At 44.3% G+C, this 16,383-nt stretch overlaps 1 protein-coding gene across 2 annotated transcripts in view; it reads left to right on the forward strand.

Annotated features, from left to right (window-relative positions):
• The window catches only part of PLXNA2 (plexin A2), a 586,503-nt gene that overhangs the window by 450,459 nt on the left and 119,661 nt on the right, over window positions 1-16,383 (forward strand). For both annotated transcript variants that reach the window (XM_089514441.1, XM_089514442.1), the window contains one exon: window positions 5,018-5,185. In XM_089514441.1, coding sequence (XP_089370567.1) covers window positions 5,018-5,185 — 168 coding nt within the window. The remainder of the gene's footprint in view (window positions 1-5,017; window positions 5,186-16,383) is intronic.

Raw genomic sequence — 16,383 nt, forward strand, 5'->3', positions numbered from 1 at the left:
TACTTTGAATGCCTGTAGTTAGCTCCATTGGTCAACAGCATGACAAAAATTAATAGCTGAGCCATCTAATTTGGTGGCTTTAAATAAAAACTATCTTTGGGTGGCAAAGTTTATACTGTTGCTTTTGATAACAGACATAATTATTCTTATGATGTTTTATGATATAAACATCTGGAAAGAGCCCATGATTGGTAGTGGATGCACTTTTCATTTTCTTCCCATGTTAGGGGGAGTTCCCAGGCCAGATATTATTTCTTATGTTCTCTTTTACTTTGAAAAAGCTCATCCCACCCCAAAGGGTTTAACAAGCTATTTTAAAAAACCCAATACAACAACTGAATCCTGTCTTGAATTCCATCTTGGGAGAAAGGCGAGATATAAATTCAATATCCAAACATGCGATTTTAAACAAACTATAAAAACATACAACAGCTGTAGAATAATATTCATTGTAAAATAATAACTTGGCAGAACTTCAAGTGATGACAATACTGTGGGATGAATTCAAATACAGGTTGAGTCTCCCTTATTCAGAATTCTGAAATCCAAGATATTCCAAAAAACAAAACATTTTTCATGGGTGGTTAAGACAGTGATACCTTTCCTTTCTGATGGTGCAATGCAAATAAACTTTGTTGTATGTGCAAAATGTTTTATACTGTGTAAAAAAGTACCTTCAGGCTGTGTGTATAAGGTATGCTGTTATTAACTGCCCTTGAGTTGTTCACAACTCATGGCAACTCTATGGATGAGACATCTCCGAGACCCTCTATGTTCCACTGCACTGCTTAGGACCTGCAGATTCAGGCCTATGGCCTCCTTGATTGAGCCCATGCATCTGTCATGTGGTCTACCTTTCTTTCTACTGCTTTTCCTAGCATTATTGTCTTTTCTGATGCCTTCCCATGATGTAACCAAAGTACGACAGACAGCCTTAGTGCTGTCATCTTGGCTTCCAGGGGTAGATCTGGTTTGATCTGTTCTAGGATCTATTTATCTTTTTGTCCAGCTCTCCCGTGGTGATGGAGAATACAATGACTTGGATGATTCTAACTTTAGTACTCAGTTGTATATCTTTGCACTTTAAGATCTTGTCTAGTTCTTTCATAGCTGCTCTTCCTATTCCTGGTCTTCTTCTGATTTCTTGCAGTCTCCATTCTGGTCAATATTTGATCCAAGGTATGCGAAATCTTTGACTATTTTGATTTCTGCATTATGCAGGTTAAATTTATGTAGATCCTCCACAGTGATTATAAGGTATAAATTATATATGAAACATAAAATGAATTTTCCATTTAGATTTGAGTCCCATCTCCAGGATATCCCATTATGTATGTATATGCAAATACAAGTATTCCAAAATCTTAAAATATCTGAAATCCAAAACACTTCTGGTTCCAAACATTTTTGGAAAAAGAGACTCAATCTGTATAGTCATATGGAAAAGTTACTTTAGCCATGCTGGCTGAGGGACTGTAGGAGCTGTAGTTCAAAAAGCAAAATGTCCAGGCTGTGGCACAGGCACTCTTAAATCAATGACACTAAAGTTGGCCACATTTCTGCTAATTATTACCTTATCTTCAGATGATAAGAACTCAAGCCCTGTCAAAGTTTTTTTTTTTTTAAAAAAAGATTTATATTTATTTCCTAAAAATATCTAAGAAGTTTTGAGCATTCTGACAGAGTGTATACTGCAAGAACCATTAGGGAAAGGTATTAAACAGAAGTAGTGAAGGTACTCTTGTGAAGCATTCCTTACTGTTCTCCCTCCCTTATGATACTTTCTGTCCTCTGTTGGGAACTTCTGGCATTAGGATGCAGAAAGGAGATATTTTGTTAATCTTACGTTTAGGGGATGGCAAATATTTCTGCTTTATTTCATATCACTGATAAATTTTTGAAAATTTTGTTAAGTTCTAGGGGAAGAAACAAGCTGAAATGAAATTATCAACGTTCTGTACTTCCAACCAATCAGAAATCTGAAATGTTGAAGGTTCCTATCTTCTGACTATTTTAATACATCAAGGCTCCTTACATTAAACTGAGTGCACAGCACTGCTATATAGCTTTCCTAGTGATAAAAACTCTTATTTTATAATGGTTGGTAGAGTTTTTTATTTGATTTTTAAGAACATTTTTTCAATGTACAGAGCCAGAACAAATTTGGGAACCAGTTATTACAGACAGGCTTAGTCCAAAAAAATAATCTTGATAATTGTATGGTTACATTTAGATACTGCACCTAATTCACCATATTATCTAATTACCCCATACAAACCATTAGAGCAATATTGCCAATAATCTAGTAATACAGTGTTTATCCCTGCCTTTCCATACAAGGTCGTAACACAGCTTATTCCTGGTTTCTCGTCTTTCTCTCTTTCTCTTTTAGTGCATGGTTTGTAGGTGATGAACTTGGCATGTACTCATGATGTGCAGGGAGGCTGATTAGATGAAGCAGTTTCTAATGAGATTCACTATAATTACAGCTTCCCTCTATTCTCTTGCCTCTGATCGGAGGAGTGGGGAGATTCACCATGACGACATGGTAATAGCGCAGAAACCTAATTAACTGATCACAGGGAGCTTGCAGTAACTCTTTGCCAGCAGTGATGTGTCGCTTTGGATCTCACACAAGGGCTAAGCAGGCTTCTCTGAAGTCTGGTCTCTGGCATGCAGAAATGCCTACGCTCACATGAGGCCACTGGCGGTTATAAGAAGGGCATGGCAGGGAAAGGCTGGGAATCATTCTGCTCTAAGAAGAATTGGCTGCAGAAAACCTGTAGCTCTACACATCTCTATTTGTTGTTATTCTTCTTCTGTTATTTTTGCATCTTCCATCCCCTCCTCCTATTATCCTTCCCTTGGCCTTTGGCCTTTAATTATTATTATTATTATTATTATTATTATTATTATTATTATCAACCTTTATTTATAAAACGCTGTAAATTTACACAGCGCTGTACATACCATCTTTTAAGCTGCCTTCCCCAATTGTAAGCTCCTTGGGAGATGAACTTTTCCTTCGCTCTTTTGGGGAAAAACAGATCAAAAGAGTTTGCATCAGATTACAGTATAAGGGATATAAAATAATCACTTCCTTTCCTTAATTATTTCATATATCAATCCCAACTCCCTTCTAATGAAAAACAAAGAGTAGGTCATTTAATACTTTGGGAAGGAACAATAAAAATTCTGTATCTTAATGTCAAACTCTTTTTCTGTATGTTCTGTATGTTATCAAAATGGCACCATTCATATACAGGCATACGAGTATTAGTAGAATCTGAGAAATACAAACTTATGCAGGAATATAAAATATATTTTGGGTGTGGGACTAATCCAAAAACAACTTAGTGAAACTAAGCAAGCTGAGAAAGCATTGAATGCTAATTGATAAGAGTGGGGCAGAGTAGACCAATCCCTTAAAGCATGAAATGGAATGAAGTTTTTTGGAAGAAGCCATATCTGAGTGGCTGGAGCGCTCTGCACTGCAACTTTTTGTTGGAGACCACCTTTGTGCTTTTCTCACTGCAAAGACAGTATTTGCTTTATTCATATGTATAAGAAAGGAAATTTTCAAAAGTTTTCCCCCTGTTGGAAGAGACTGCAAGAATTTTTGCACATGATTAAAATGATTTTTCAGAGTTTGGGTCTTAAAGGGGGGGGGGGCACACAGCCATTCAATTATACTTCTATTAAAAAGAATAAGTCACCAGGCCAAACAGACATACAAAACCAGCGTGCATTTCATTTCCAGTTTTTTCTCCCTAAAACACACACATATAAGCCTTACCACACTCTCTCTTTTCTACACACAGATCATTTTCATTGAGACATTGTGTTAGTCATTTCATTGCCTAGGAGGGAAATATCGACACAAAGATACTGTGTATACAAATGTCTCCCATGTTGTATAATCAAGACTCCATCACATGCTCCTGAATGTTTGAATCTCAACATCAGATTTAAAACTCTAAGCCAGTTCCACCCTAAATATCACAAATAGTTGTTTTAGTTGAGTGGGAGAGCTGCTAACCTTTCACATGATAACCATTTGGGTCCATGCTGCGGCATACCCTCCAATTTTTCCAATTTGGCAAGACAGTCCTGTTTAATCTTTGTCACCCTGCTTTTTTAGCTGTTTTTAAAATGTCCTAGGACTTTATTGGACTCATTTCCCCCATTATGGGCACAGGAAGGGGAAAGCTCTGGGCCACGTGAGTCCAAGAAAAAACGCATTTTATTGCACCCAAAGTGTCCTCAAAATTGCCCTAGTCCGTCGCCCGGTACCAAGCCATTCCCATTCAGTGCTGAGGTGCATCCTTTGGCTTGGTCGGAAGACTTCTGTCATACAAAAGGAAACACCTCAGCACTGAAAGGGAACGGCTTGGCACCGGGAAATGGGATGGGGCCATTTTGAGGACACTTTGGGGTGTGGTAAAATACGTTTTTTCTCAGACTTGCACAGCCCCAAGCATCTCCTTCCCATGCCCATAACGGGGGGAAATGTGTCTGATAAGGTCCCTAGTTTCTCTTTCCCTACTTCCCCCTTTTGTCCTCAGCTTACTTCAGGGGATGGAAATTGAGTTTAAAGTGCAAAAGAAGTTTGCACTCAAATAACTCAAGAGAGGGAGAGAAGAGGAATATCTTGCACTTCCCAATAAGCCCAGGCAAAAGCAAACAGCTGCAGCCTCTACTAACTTGTGTATTTTTCCCCCTTAATAGCTTTTACCATCTTAGCCACACTCTGATGTTGCTTGGCTACATGGTTTTCTTTGTGAAATGTGGAAAGATATACTGTAACATTAATTGTCCTGGACAAGCAGCTACCATATCTATTATGTAGGCATGTCTCCTTGTAGCATTTGTTGCTCCCATTTAAGAGAATGAACTGAAAGAATTCAATTCATGTGTAATAAAATCAGACAAACATTGTAAGAATCTCAAGAGTAAAATGCTTTGTTTATATTCCTGCTTGCTGAGAGTATATCTCTTTGTTCCCTCTTCCTTACAGGAGGTCTATCAATGAGATTGTATGTGTCTCTGCACCATCAACCCATGGTCTAGGCCCTGTGCATGTCTCTGTCAGTGTGGACCGTGCTCAGTTAGACCGCATGCTGCAGTTTGAATACATCGATGACCCCAGAGTTCAACGTATTGAGCCTGAGTGGAGCATAGCCAGGTAATTGTGATTATAACTGGAATGTAACCAAAGAATATCTGATTTAAATCAGGCCATGCAAAAAAGAGAATAATAGAAGATGGATGAATGGAGTATGTGTAAATGAGAAGGAAGGTGGATGAATAGACTGCATGCTTGTATGAGGATGGACAGAGTATGAGGATGGATAGGCTCTGGTCCTGTCTTCCACTGGTATTTGCCCCAAAAATATCAACCTCAAGGAAATTAAGTGCGGGGGAGAGAGAGATTCACCGTATATATCTCAATATATAGAACTTCACCTCCTTCTAAAACCCCAGTGAAAACAAAGTACAGGCTTTGAAAAAACGTGTGGCTTTGGATTAGTTCCTTCTGATTTAAAACCACCCTAAATAATTTTAATCAGTACCAAGACTTGGCAGGTTAGCATATCCTCTTCTCTCTCTCCACATACTGTAAATTGCCATCTAGACTGCATGTCCATTCTTCTTTGACCCCACATCCTTCCTCCTTCTCCTCCTACACAGATCTACTGGCAAATTGCAGGTCATGGGGCTACATCCCCATGGGAAGGAGCACCTCCAGTATACATTACCATAAAAGCTCCCACTCACTCCAATAGGAGGGTATTCTTTCCCCTTCTGATGAAAGCTGGAGGTGCAGAGTCCTATCCAGATTGGTGTGCTGGTGTGAGGGAGAGGAAAGGTGGAGTGTTTGGAATTGTTCTCCTTATGCAAATAAAAAGCACAGGTGATTCAATATGGATCTAGACTACAACATATGGGTAAAGGGTTAAAACCCCTAACTTTCCACTCCCATACCAAGGTCTTGATCCAGATTGGTGCCACTGTACCTGAAATTTGTGGAGAAATCTACTTCTCTTCTGCAATTAGGTTGGTTTGAGGAAGGAGTGAAGGAAAGAAAAGTCTTGCAGGCTGCATGGGAATGCATCTGCAGTTTGCATCCTGCTTGTGGATCAAATGTTCTCCTTATCTATCTTACTGTAACTCTTGATCCATAGCAAAATGAAAAGTATCTTTTCCTTATGGAACTCTATTCATCTCTGTAAGCACCCAGCCTTTCTGGGAGGAAAATGCCCAGAGACAGAATAGTTTCATGCATTTGACAGATTTGTAGAGGTAGTTTTGATTTGGAAGTGTTTGAAAAGCAGAGATGTTAAATAATAGGATATCTGTTTTGCCCCCCCTCAATCTTCTTGGTGCTAGTGTTCTGCTCAGAATATAACTCAGAATATATTCAGAATATAATATGAATCCAGAGAAAACGGAGGTACTAGTTATAGGTTCCCCTGGTCCAGGAATGGCGGTGGTTCCACCTGTCCTGAACGGGGTCACGCTCCCTGTGAAGGACTCCGTGCGCAGTCTGGGGGTGCTTCTTGACTCGTCGCTTCAACTGACTGCTCAGGTGAATGCGACGGTCAAGAGCACCTGTGTGATGATCCCTGGGGGCAAAGCCCTGTGCGTGACTATTACTCTCAGGGGATCCCTTTACAAAAAAAAGACCTTTTCGCTGCCACCACCCAGTGAATGAATCAGATTTATATTTATATTGTAGCTCCACAGCTACCCCTTCCTCACACACACTGGGACTTGTGAGGAATAGAGAGATCTAGTTTCCTTTCTTGCCAACCCAGAACAACCAGTAGCCGAGTTAAGGCGCGTGTACAGGAGCAGAGAGATAGCAGATGCTTTTTAAGAAAGAAGTTTATTTTAAAAAGGGATAGAATAGGATAGAAAGAATTTATATCTCTCTTGCAAAGCCTCCTTGCCTTGCAGGTCAAAGAACATAGTTACAGAGTTCATTCCAGACAAGCCATTGTTGAAAATAACAAAAAGCCTAAACGCACTAGCTAACACATTCCTAACTACTCACGGAAGATAGGATTTGTAGTCCTTTTGAGTTCCTGGATGCAGGGAGCTGGCTCCTTGCCAACTCTACCTGCATCCCTGAGTCTGTGTCTCCCAGACTCCAAGAGACATCATCTGGTTCCCCCTCAGGAGAGGATCCAGGGAGAGACAAAGGAGCGCATGGCATCAAAGGGCCTTTTAAAGATTCCCCATAGAAAGTTCTTGAATCTCGCGGTCCTACTCTCTGATTGGTCAGGTAGACCTTACATCAGCTATGATGCTACAGCTCATTAGCATGTGATGTCATCTCTCATTAGCATGTTCCTCCTCCCAGATTAACCCCTTATGGTTCAGAAGAAGTTCCCAGATGACTGAAGGACCAGTCATCACACGCCCCCCAAATCTCGGCCGGTTTGGAAGAAACTGCAAGTTGAGACCAAACTGGCTGAGATTTCAACCTGTCAAAGAGAAAGCACATAAGCATAAATGTGACACGCCCCCCAAGGTCCACTTGGCCTGGAACACTGGATCAGAGCCACCCTGGCTAGGCTGTCATCTTGATACCTGAGAAAGAAATGTAAACAGACACATAATGCACAGTATAACAACTCAAATGAGAGGCAGTTCAACAATATAGCAAGTTCAGGTAGTCCAAAGATGTGCGGCTACATTGGCCTCAGTGGCCCACTAGCCCTCTGCGGGAGAGACAGTCAGCCACAACATTAGAGGCTCCAGCCACATGTTGAATTTCAAAGTCAAAGTCTTGCAGGGATACACTCCAGCGGAGCAGTTTCTTATTTGCTCCCTGCACTGAGTGAAGCCATCGCAATGCTGCATGGTCGGTCTGGAGAGTGAATTGGCGGCCCCATACATAAGGCTTCAGCTTGTCCAGGGCATAGACAATGGCGTAGCACTCCTTCTCTGGTATGGACCAGTTGGATTCTCTGACAGACAGCTTCTTGCTGAGGAACAGCACAGGATGTAAGAAGCCATCTGGGCCCTCTTGCATCAGGACAGCTCCAATGCCCCTGTCTGAAGCATCAGTGGCTATTGTAAAGGGTTTATCAAAATCTGGCGCCATCAGAACTGGATCAGATGTCAGAGCTCTCTTCAGGGTGTCGAAAGCCTCCTGGCACCCTTCAGTCCATTTTACTATCTTGGGTTTCTTTGAACCCGTGAGGTCTGTCAGAGGAGCTGCAATCTGGCTGTAGTGTGGTACAAACCTCCTGTAGTATCCCGACAAGCCAAGGAAGGATTGGACTTGTTTTCGGGACTTTGGTCTTGGCCAGTCCTGAATCACCTCGACCTTCGCTTGCAAAGGTGTGATAGTTCCTTGGCCTACCTCATGACCGAGGTAGGTCACCCTCTCCAGCACAAACTGGCACTTCTTGGTCTTGATTGTAAGGCCAGCCTCCTGAATGCGCTGAAAGACAGTCTCTAAATGTTTCAGATGGTCTTCCCAGGAGTCAGAGAAGATCGCAATGTCATCTAGGTAGGCCACAGCAAAGTCTCCATAGCCCCTCAACAGGGAGTCGACTAGCCTCTGGAAAGTCGCTGGAGCGTTGCGAAGTCCAAATGGAAGCACATTGAACTCGAACAAGCCCATATGGGTGATGAACGCAGTGCGGTGTTTGGATTCTTCAGCTAGAGCAACCTGCCAGTAGCCTTTGGTCAAGTCTATAGAGGACAGATACTTGGCACGTCCCAGCTTTTCTAGGAGTTCGTCCACCCTAGGCATAGGGTACTGCTCAGGACGTGTCACAGAGTTGAGTTTCCTGTAGTCCACACAGAACCGGATCTCTTTACCTCCTTTCTTAGGCACCAATACAACAGGTGATGCCCAATTGCTCCGGGAGGGTCGGATGATCCCCATCTCGAGCATTTCGTTGATCTCTTTTTCAATTGCTTGTTTTGCCACTGGAGACACTCGTCGAGGCTGTTCGGCCGAAGGTCGGGTGTCATCCGCTGCTACTACATGTTGAGGATCCATGGTCAAGCCAGGTACTGGAGAAAACAGGGAAGCAAACCTGGATGTTAGATGTAAAAACTCTTTGCGTTGAGTTGAGTCGAGTCTCGTGGGAATTTGAATGTCCTCCAGGTTGCCTCCTTCCTCCTTATCGTAGAACGCACCTGCTGGCCACTCTTCCTCATCTGCCTCTGGATCCTCAAGGGCAAGAAGATAATGCGGCCTTTCGTGAAAGGGCTTAAGTGAATTGACATGATAGACCCGAGGCTTGAGACTAGCGTCTGGTAGTTGGATGAGGTAGTTCACAGTGCCCATTCGCTCAAGCACTGTGGCAGGACCTACCCAGGACGTTTCCAGTTTATTAGTCCGCGATGCCTTCAAGACCATGACCTGGTCACCAGGTTGGAAGCATCGCTCCCTGGCAAACTGGTCGTACCAAGCCTTTTGGTCTTGTTGCGCCTGTCGGAGATTGTCGTGAGCTTCTTGCCACGCTGTCCTGAGAGTGTTTTGCAGCTTGGTGACGAAATCCACAACATTTGCTTGCTGTGAAGTTTGGTTGCCTTCCCATTGTCTGCGCACTAACTGCAGTGGGCCTTTCACCTCGTGACCATAGACCAGCTCAAAAGGTGAGAAGCCCAAGCTGGGATGTGGGACAGATCTATAGGCAAAGAGGAACTGTTGCAGAGCCAAGTCCCAATCATTAGAGTGTTCCTCTACAAACTTTCGTATCATTGTCCCCAAGGTAGAATGAAAACGTTCCACCAGGCCATTAGTTTGATGATGATACGGGACTGAAGTGAGGTGCTTCACCCCATGGGACTCCCAGAGACGGTTCATGGCCTTGGACATGAAGTTAGTTCCGGCATCTGTCAGAATCTCCAAAGGCCAACCCACTCTAGCAAAGATGTCCGTCAATGCTTGGGCTACAGCCTTGGCTGAGATGGCACCCAGTGGCACGGCTTCTGGCCACCGTGTGCAAAAGTCCACCAATGTGAGGATATACTGCTTTCCTCTGGCAGTTTTTCGGGGAAGGGGTCCCAAAATGTCCACTGCCACTCTCTGAAAAGGTACCTCTATAATGGGAAGTGGTTGTAGAGGCGCCTTCGTCTGATCTTTGGAATTTCCCACCTGTTGGCAGACCAGGCAGGATCGGACAAAGATGGCCACATCCTTGTTCATCCCGTCCCAGAAGAAAGCCTTCTTAAGTCTGTCCTTTGTTCGTGTAACTCCTGAATGTCCACTAGGATGGTCGTGTGCCAGGCTGAGAAGTTTGGCCCTGTATGCAGCTGGGACCAGTAATTGCCTCAGAGGTGACCAGCCTTCCCGAAAGTCCTTAGGCCAAAATTCCCGGTAGAGGAGGCCATCTACCACCACGAACTTGCTGCGGTCACTTGGAGAAGTGTTGTGTGCCTCACCCCTCGCCAGGGACCACGCTGCCTGCAAAGTTGAATCCGATTGTTGTTCCTTCTGGAACTGGTCCCTTGAGACCGGAACCGGCTGGTCCTCCACAGAGGGTAGAGCTGAGAGTACTCCAGTTGTAGGGGAAGTGTTGTCCCCAGTTGGGACAGGAGTTGGCGCCACAGCGTCCGCTGGTGGCGACATATCCCGCTGTGGTTCAGGGGCCCCCAGTGGTTGTGGTTGCTGTGTAGCGGCCACGGCTGCTGGGGCCACAGCCCTCTCCCCTCCCTCAGGTAGGGTTGTTGGGGCAGGAGAGACTGGCATGGACATACCATGTTCGCCCTGGCGGACCACATCTGCCCGAGGAGCCTCCCGTGGTGCACTGGCATGACTGGGCTGCCTGGGTCCTCTGTGGCGTTGTCCCGGCCTCGGGCGGCGCGTGGAACTTCGCTGCGCCTCCTGGACATGGCGGTGCAGGTCCTCCCCCACAAAGGCAGGGCATTCATAGTCACTGTATATTGCAAAAGTCCAGAGTCCCGTCCATCCTTTGTATTTAATTGGGACTCTCGCCGTTGGCAGCAGACTCGGTGGTGCCCTGAAGCCTTTTAGTAGAACCTTGGAGTTGTTGTCGATGAGGTCAGGGTCCACAAAGGATCGATGCAGGGCTGAAAGCTGTGCCCCTGAATCCCTGTAAGCTACCACCTCCTTGTCACCCACCCACAGGGTACGTCTGAGGTGAACAGGAATCATGGAGGGATCAGGATCTACCGTTGCACCAGACTCAGCCTCTTGAACCTCGGCCTGAGCCAGAACATTTATTGTTGTAGGGTTTTGTGGGCATTGGGCCCTAATATGGCCTACTTGTCCACAAGAATAGCATTTGGTCGGTTCCTTGTTCTTGGGCCTTCCCTGTGAAGACGACGAGGGTTGTTGAGACACTTGTGGTTGAGAAGCCTGAGACTGACGGGGCAGTTGAGGCGGATTCGGCGTAGCAGCTTTGGGATGTTGAGACTGAGAGTTGTCCTTGCGTGGAGGGTGATGAGCAGGCTGTGATTTCTTGTAGTATCCTGCACTGGGCAAGGCAGGTTTTTCCTTCCTGAGATCCAGGTAGCTATCCGCCAGTTCTGCAGCTTCCTGTAACGTGTTGGGATTCTTCTCCAACACATAGTGGACTAGATCAGGAGGAAAATGGGCTAAGAATTGTTCCAAATCGAAGCGGAAGCAGATCTCCTTTACAGACGTCGCATTGGCTACTTGGAGCCAAATCTCCCTGTTGCGCTGCACATAGTAAGCCAGTTCCACGCAGGAAGAGTTTGGTTTTTTGCATGTCTCCCTGTATCGCCTCCTAGCTGCCTCAGGAGTGACGCCCAGGCGTTGGCGTGCCCTCCGCACGAAGAGCTGAAAGTCATGCATCTCTTCCTGTGACATACTGGTTTCAACCTCTCGGAGAACTCCCGAAATCTGTGAGCGGAGTATATTCACGTATTGATCTTCGGGGACGTCGTGGGTGTTACACGCCCGCTGAAAACTTTCCAGGAAACATTCAAAATCATCACCAGTCTTGTAAACGGGAAACTTCCGAGGCTCCTGAAGTTGAACCGTCACTGGAGCCGGTGCAGGTTGGTCCTGGCTGCGATTAGCGAGGAGGTCAACCATTTGGCGCTGCAGAGCGTCAGTACGTTCAGCCAACTGCCTATTTTGCTCGGCCATTTGACGCTGCTGTTCAGCCACCTCTTGGCGGCGCTGTTCAGCGTCGCGTCGCATCTCGGAGAACATTTTCTGCTGCATGTCTGTGAAAATTTTCAGCATGTGCGCCCACCCATCCACATGGGTTGGGGATGGTGGGCCCGGAGACGGAGAAGCAGCTGTCTCGTCCTCCCTTGAGGCGTGTTGGGTTTCATCAGCCATGGTAGTGACCTTGCCAGAGCGTAGGTGCATAGACTAAACAACTAACTATGAAGTATAACGCGAAAGGCCACTAATAAAAACAACAAACACAATGGCTTGCATGGATTGAGCATGCAGAACAACTGGTCTGCTGTGAGTCAGAGAGAGAAGAGGGATAAGGACACAAGCAGTTCAGGCTAGCTTCCCCCCTGCAGTTCTCCGACTCAGCCACTAGATGCTGTTCCCTGGCATCAGTAGCCACAGGAAAAAACTGGCCTGTTTGAAGCCCACTGAGAAAAGAAGCAGCCCCTCCTTGAGTAGGCTAAAAGTCCCCCTCCCCTTTCCTTAGCCAGAAAGAAAGAGAAAGACCACAGAACAGGAAATTCACCATTTGGTCCTGCGAAGAGGCCAAGCACTTAATGGCACCTTTTATTGCCCTTTGCCAGCCAGGCAAGAGGATCAAAGGGATCTCTGTGTTGCCCCTAGCAACTCCTCCGTGACTCCCTCCTCCCCTTCCTTGGAGAGAGAGAAAAGAAAGAGAAAAGGAAGAGAGAGAAAAAAAAAAAATCACTGGCGACTTCGCAAAGTCTTTGTCTCCAGCACACCTTTAGCAAGTGATCAGCTCACAGCTTTTTAGCAAGCTTGGTCCCTGCCTGGAAGGTTTAAAGGGATGCTGTGGGCAGAGCCACCCCCCCTTTCTGCAAACAGCTCAAACACACACACAGGCAACAGGAGCCACCCGACCCTACCCCCTCCTATCACCAAGGAAAGAGAGCAGGAAAGAAAACAAAACTCAAGCCTCTGTTGAGTTTGAAAAGGCTCCCTCATCCCAGAGCAAAGAACAGAGGAACGTCAAGTGAAAGAGCCAGCACTATTTCCTTAGCCCTTCGGCAGTAGAGCACAAGTGAGATAGTGTGGGGAGAGATAGAGAGAAAGAGAGAAGAGAACTTCTTCAGAGCATCAAACTGAAAGCCATCTCATCTCCAAAAGCGGAATACACTCTTGCCCCCGCAAGCAATGTTTCCAACAGTCCGAAAAAAAACCACCGCTGCCAACCATGTGATGATCCCTGGGGGCAAAGCCCTGTGCGTGACTATTACTCTCAGGGGATCCCTTTACAAAAAAAAGACCTTTTCGCTGCCACCACCCAGTGAATGAATCAGATTTATATTTATATTGTAGCTCCACAGCTACCCCTTCCTCACACACACTGGGACTTGTGAGGAATAGAGAGATCTAGTTTCCTTTCTTGCCAACCCAGAACAACCAGTAGCCGAGTTAAGGCGCGTGTACAGGAGCAGAGAGATAGCAGATGCTTTTTAAGAAAGAAGTTTATTTTAAAAAGGGATAGAATAGGATAGAAAGAATTTATATCTCTCTTGCAAAGCCTCCTTGCCTTGCAGGTCAAAGAACATAGTTACAGAGTTCATTCCAGACAAGCCATTGTTGAAAATAACAAAAAGCCTAAACGCACTAGCTAACACATTCCTAACTACTCACGGAAGATAGGATTTGTAGTCCTTTTGAGTTCCTGGATGCAGGGAGCTGGCTCCTTGCCAACTCTACCTGCATCCCTGAGTCTGTGTCTCCCAGACTCCAAGAGACATCATCTGGTTCCCCCTCAGGAGAGGATCCAGGGAGAGACAAAGGAGCGCATGGCATCAAAGGGCCTTTTAAAGATTCCCCATAGAAAGTTCTTGAATCTCGCGGTCCTACTCTCTGATTGGTCAGGTAGACCTTACATCAGCTATGATGCTACAGCTCATTAGCATGTGATGTCATCTCTCATTAGCATGTTCCTCCTCCCAGATTAACCCCTTATGGTTCAGAAGAAGTTCCCAGATGACTGAAGGACCAGTCATCACAACCTGTTATCAGCTTCGGCTGATTCGCCAGCTGTGCCCATACCTGGCCCAGAGGGACCTAGAAACTGTTGTACATGCTCTGGTAACCTCGAGATTGGATTTCTGCAATGTACTCTACATGGGGCAACCCTTATATCAAACTCAGAAGCTGCAAATGGTTCAGAACATGGCAGCCCGGCTGGTCACTGGTGCTCCCAGGACCAGCCATATAACACCGGTATTGAAAGATCTCCATTGGTTGCCTATCCGCTTCCGGGCCCAATATAAGGCGTTGGTTATTACCTATAAAGCCCTAAATGGCTTGGGTCCAGGTTACCTAAAGGACCGCCTCTCCCCGTACATTCCGCCTCGCACCCTCAGGACATCTGGGCAGCAGCTACTGAAGGTGCCTGGGGCTAGATTGTCCTCCACCACAAGGAGGACATTTTCCACTGCTGCCCCAGCCCTTTGGAATACGCTGCCCACTGAGCTCCGCTCGACTACCACCCTGGCCCAATTCAGGAAGGATTTGAAGACCTTCCTGTTCCAACAGGCATTCCCCGATTAAAAATCCTGTGGGCCTCCCTCCTCTTTCGTGGCCAAGAGGAAGGGCTTTGGGGCTTTTTTGCCTGTATTTTTTATTATTGTTTATATGTGATGTATTTTGGATTTTATTGTATATATTGTTGTTTGAAATTTTATACTGTGAAAATGTAGATCTAAGTAACAATCTGCTTGAAACATTTGGATAAGATAGTATTTCTAAGAGAGAGTGTAAATGGAAAAAAGGGATGGATGACTGTAAAACAGGAAATTCAAATTGCTATAGTTAATTAAATTTAATTAAGATAATTGTACACTTTTTTGATGCTAATGATTACTTTGATTTAATTGAAAATAAGGGGAAAATTTACTCATTAAGACAAAAGACTAAGGTAAATAAATGCGTAGAGAAAATGATAACATATATATATAGATATAGTCAATGAAAACATCCTCTCCTTATGTGAAGGAAACACCTGAAAAGACATGTTAGATAATACAAATGGAAAATTATACATTTAAATAGAGATTCCCACAGTTGGAAGTGCAATTTATGTTAATTGTAATTTTAAAATAATGTCTGTAATCGATTTGTGTTACTTGTATGTTTGTATGTTATATGTTTGTATAATAAAAAAAAAAAGAAATTTTATACTGTAAGCCGCCCTGATCGAAGGAAGGTGCGGGATATAAATAAAAACTTTATTATTATTATTATTATTTAACTCTAGTTAGGTTATTGCCTGTTCTTACTCCAAAAGCACATGAAGCTTAAAAACAAGGCATGTGGTGGAGAAGAATTGGTATTACAGTGTCTGCTCTCTCAGTTACACATAAAAGGCACAACTAATACCTGTCCACACCAATAAAACTGTAGATGCAGTAAAGATAGATATTACTCAGCTAAAAAGCCATTTTGCTGAATTCTTTACACATTTTTTAGAAACAGCTGAAAATCTTTCATCTTGTTAGAACAATTGAAATACTTTGTGATAGGTGTTAACTTGAATTATAGACAGGCCAATTCCACAACCACCACTGAAAGAAAAACTGTATCCATTTCTTCCATAACTGCTACTTCCTAAAAATTTGAAAGATAAAAAGAGTTGAATGAAAGTTTCTGATGAAAGTAATGTCTTTAAAAACACAAATTCTAGAAATGCATTTTGAAATTATGACAGCATAGTTTGTGACTCATCACTGGAGAGCCAAGTCTTCTCTGTGGGAGAAAGAGCTATTATCTGTAATTCTGTTACTTTGTTCTGTTGTCAACACCTATCTTCTAAGGTCCTTGAAGAGTCATTTCACCTGTGTAAATACCGGAGATTTATGGATAAGTCATAACGCACAGTTTGGGACTTCTATTCCTGTAGATTTTCTAGGTTCAGAAGTGTTGAAGAAATCCCTACCTACTGGCAGTAATCGTTTGAATTTGTTTGGCCTGTGAATAATAGCTGTGCAAGTTAAGGAACCCCTCTTAAACATCTCAATCCCTTTCAGTATATTGTAAAAGGGAAAACTATAGCATGCTGCCCATCCAAATTCATCATTGCTAGTCAGCTAGAGCATCTCTGTTCCCTGAGTTGGAAAATCAGACTTATTAACTCAGTTGTAATTACTGAGGCAATTACAAATATGGCAACCTCTGACGAGATTCCGGGAGAGCAAATGAAGCCCTGTGATCACTCCCATCTGCTGAAGAAATGCACAATT

Source organism: Sceloporus occidentalis, unplaced genomic scaffold (genome assembly GCF_023333645.1).
Source record: "Sceloporus occidentalis isolate IW3139 unplaced genomic scaffold, rSceOcc1.0.p SCAF_3, whole genome shotgun sequence".
NCBI lineage: Eukaryota > Metazoa > Chordata > Lepidosauria > Squamata > Phrynosomatidae > Sceloporus > Sceloporus occidentalis.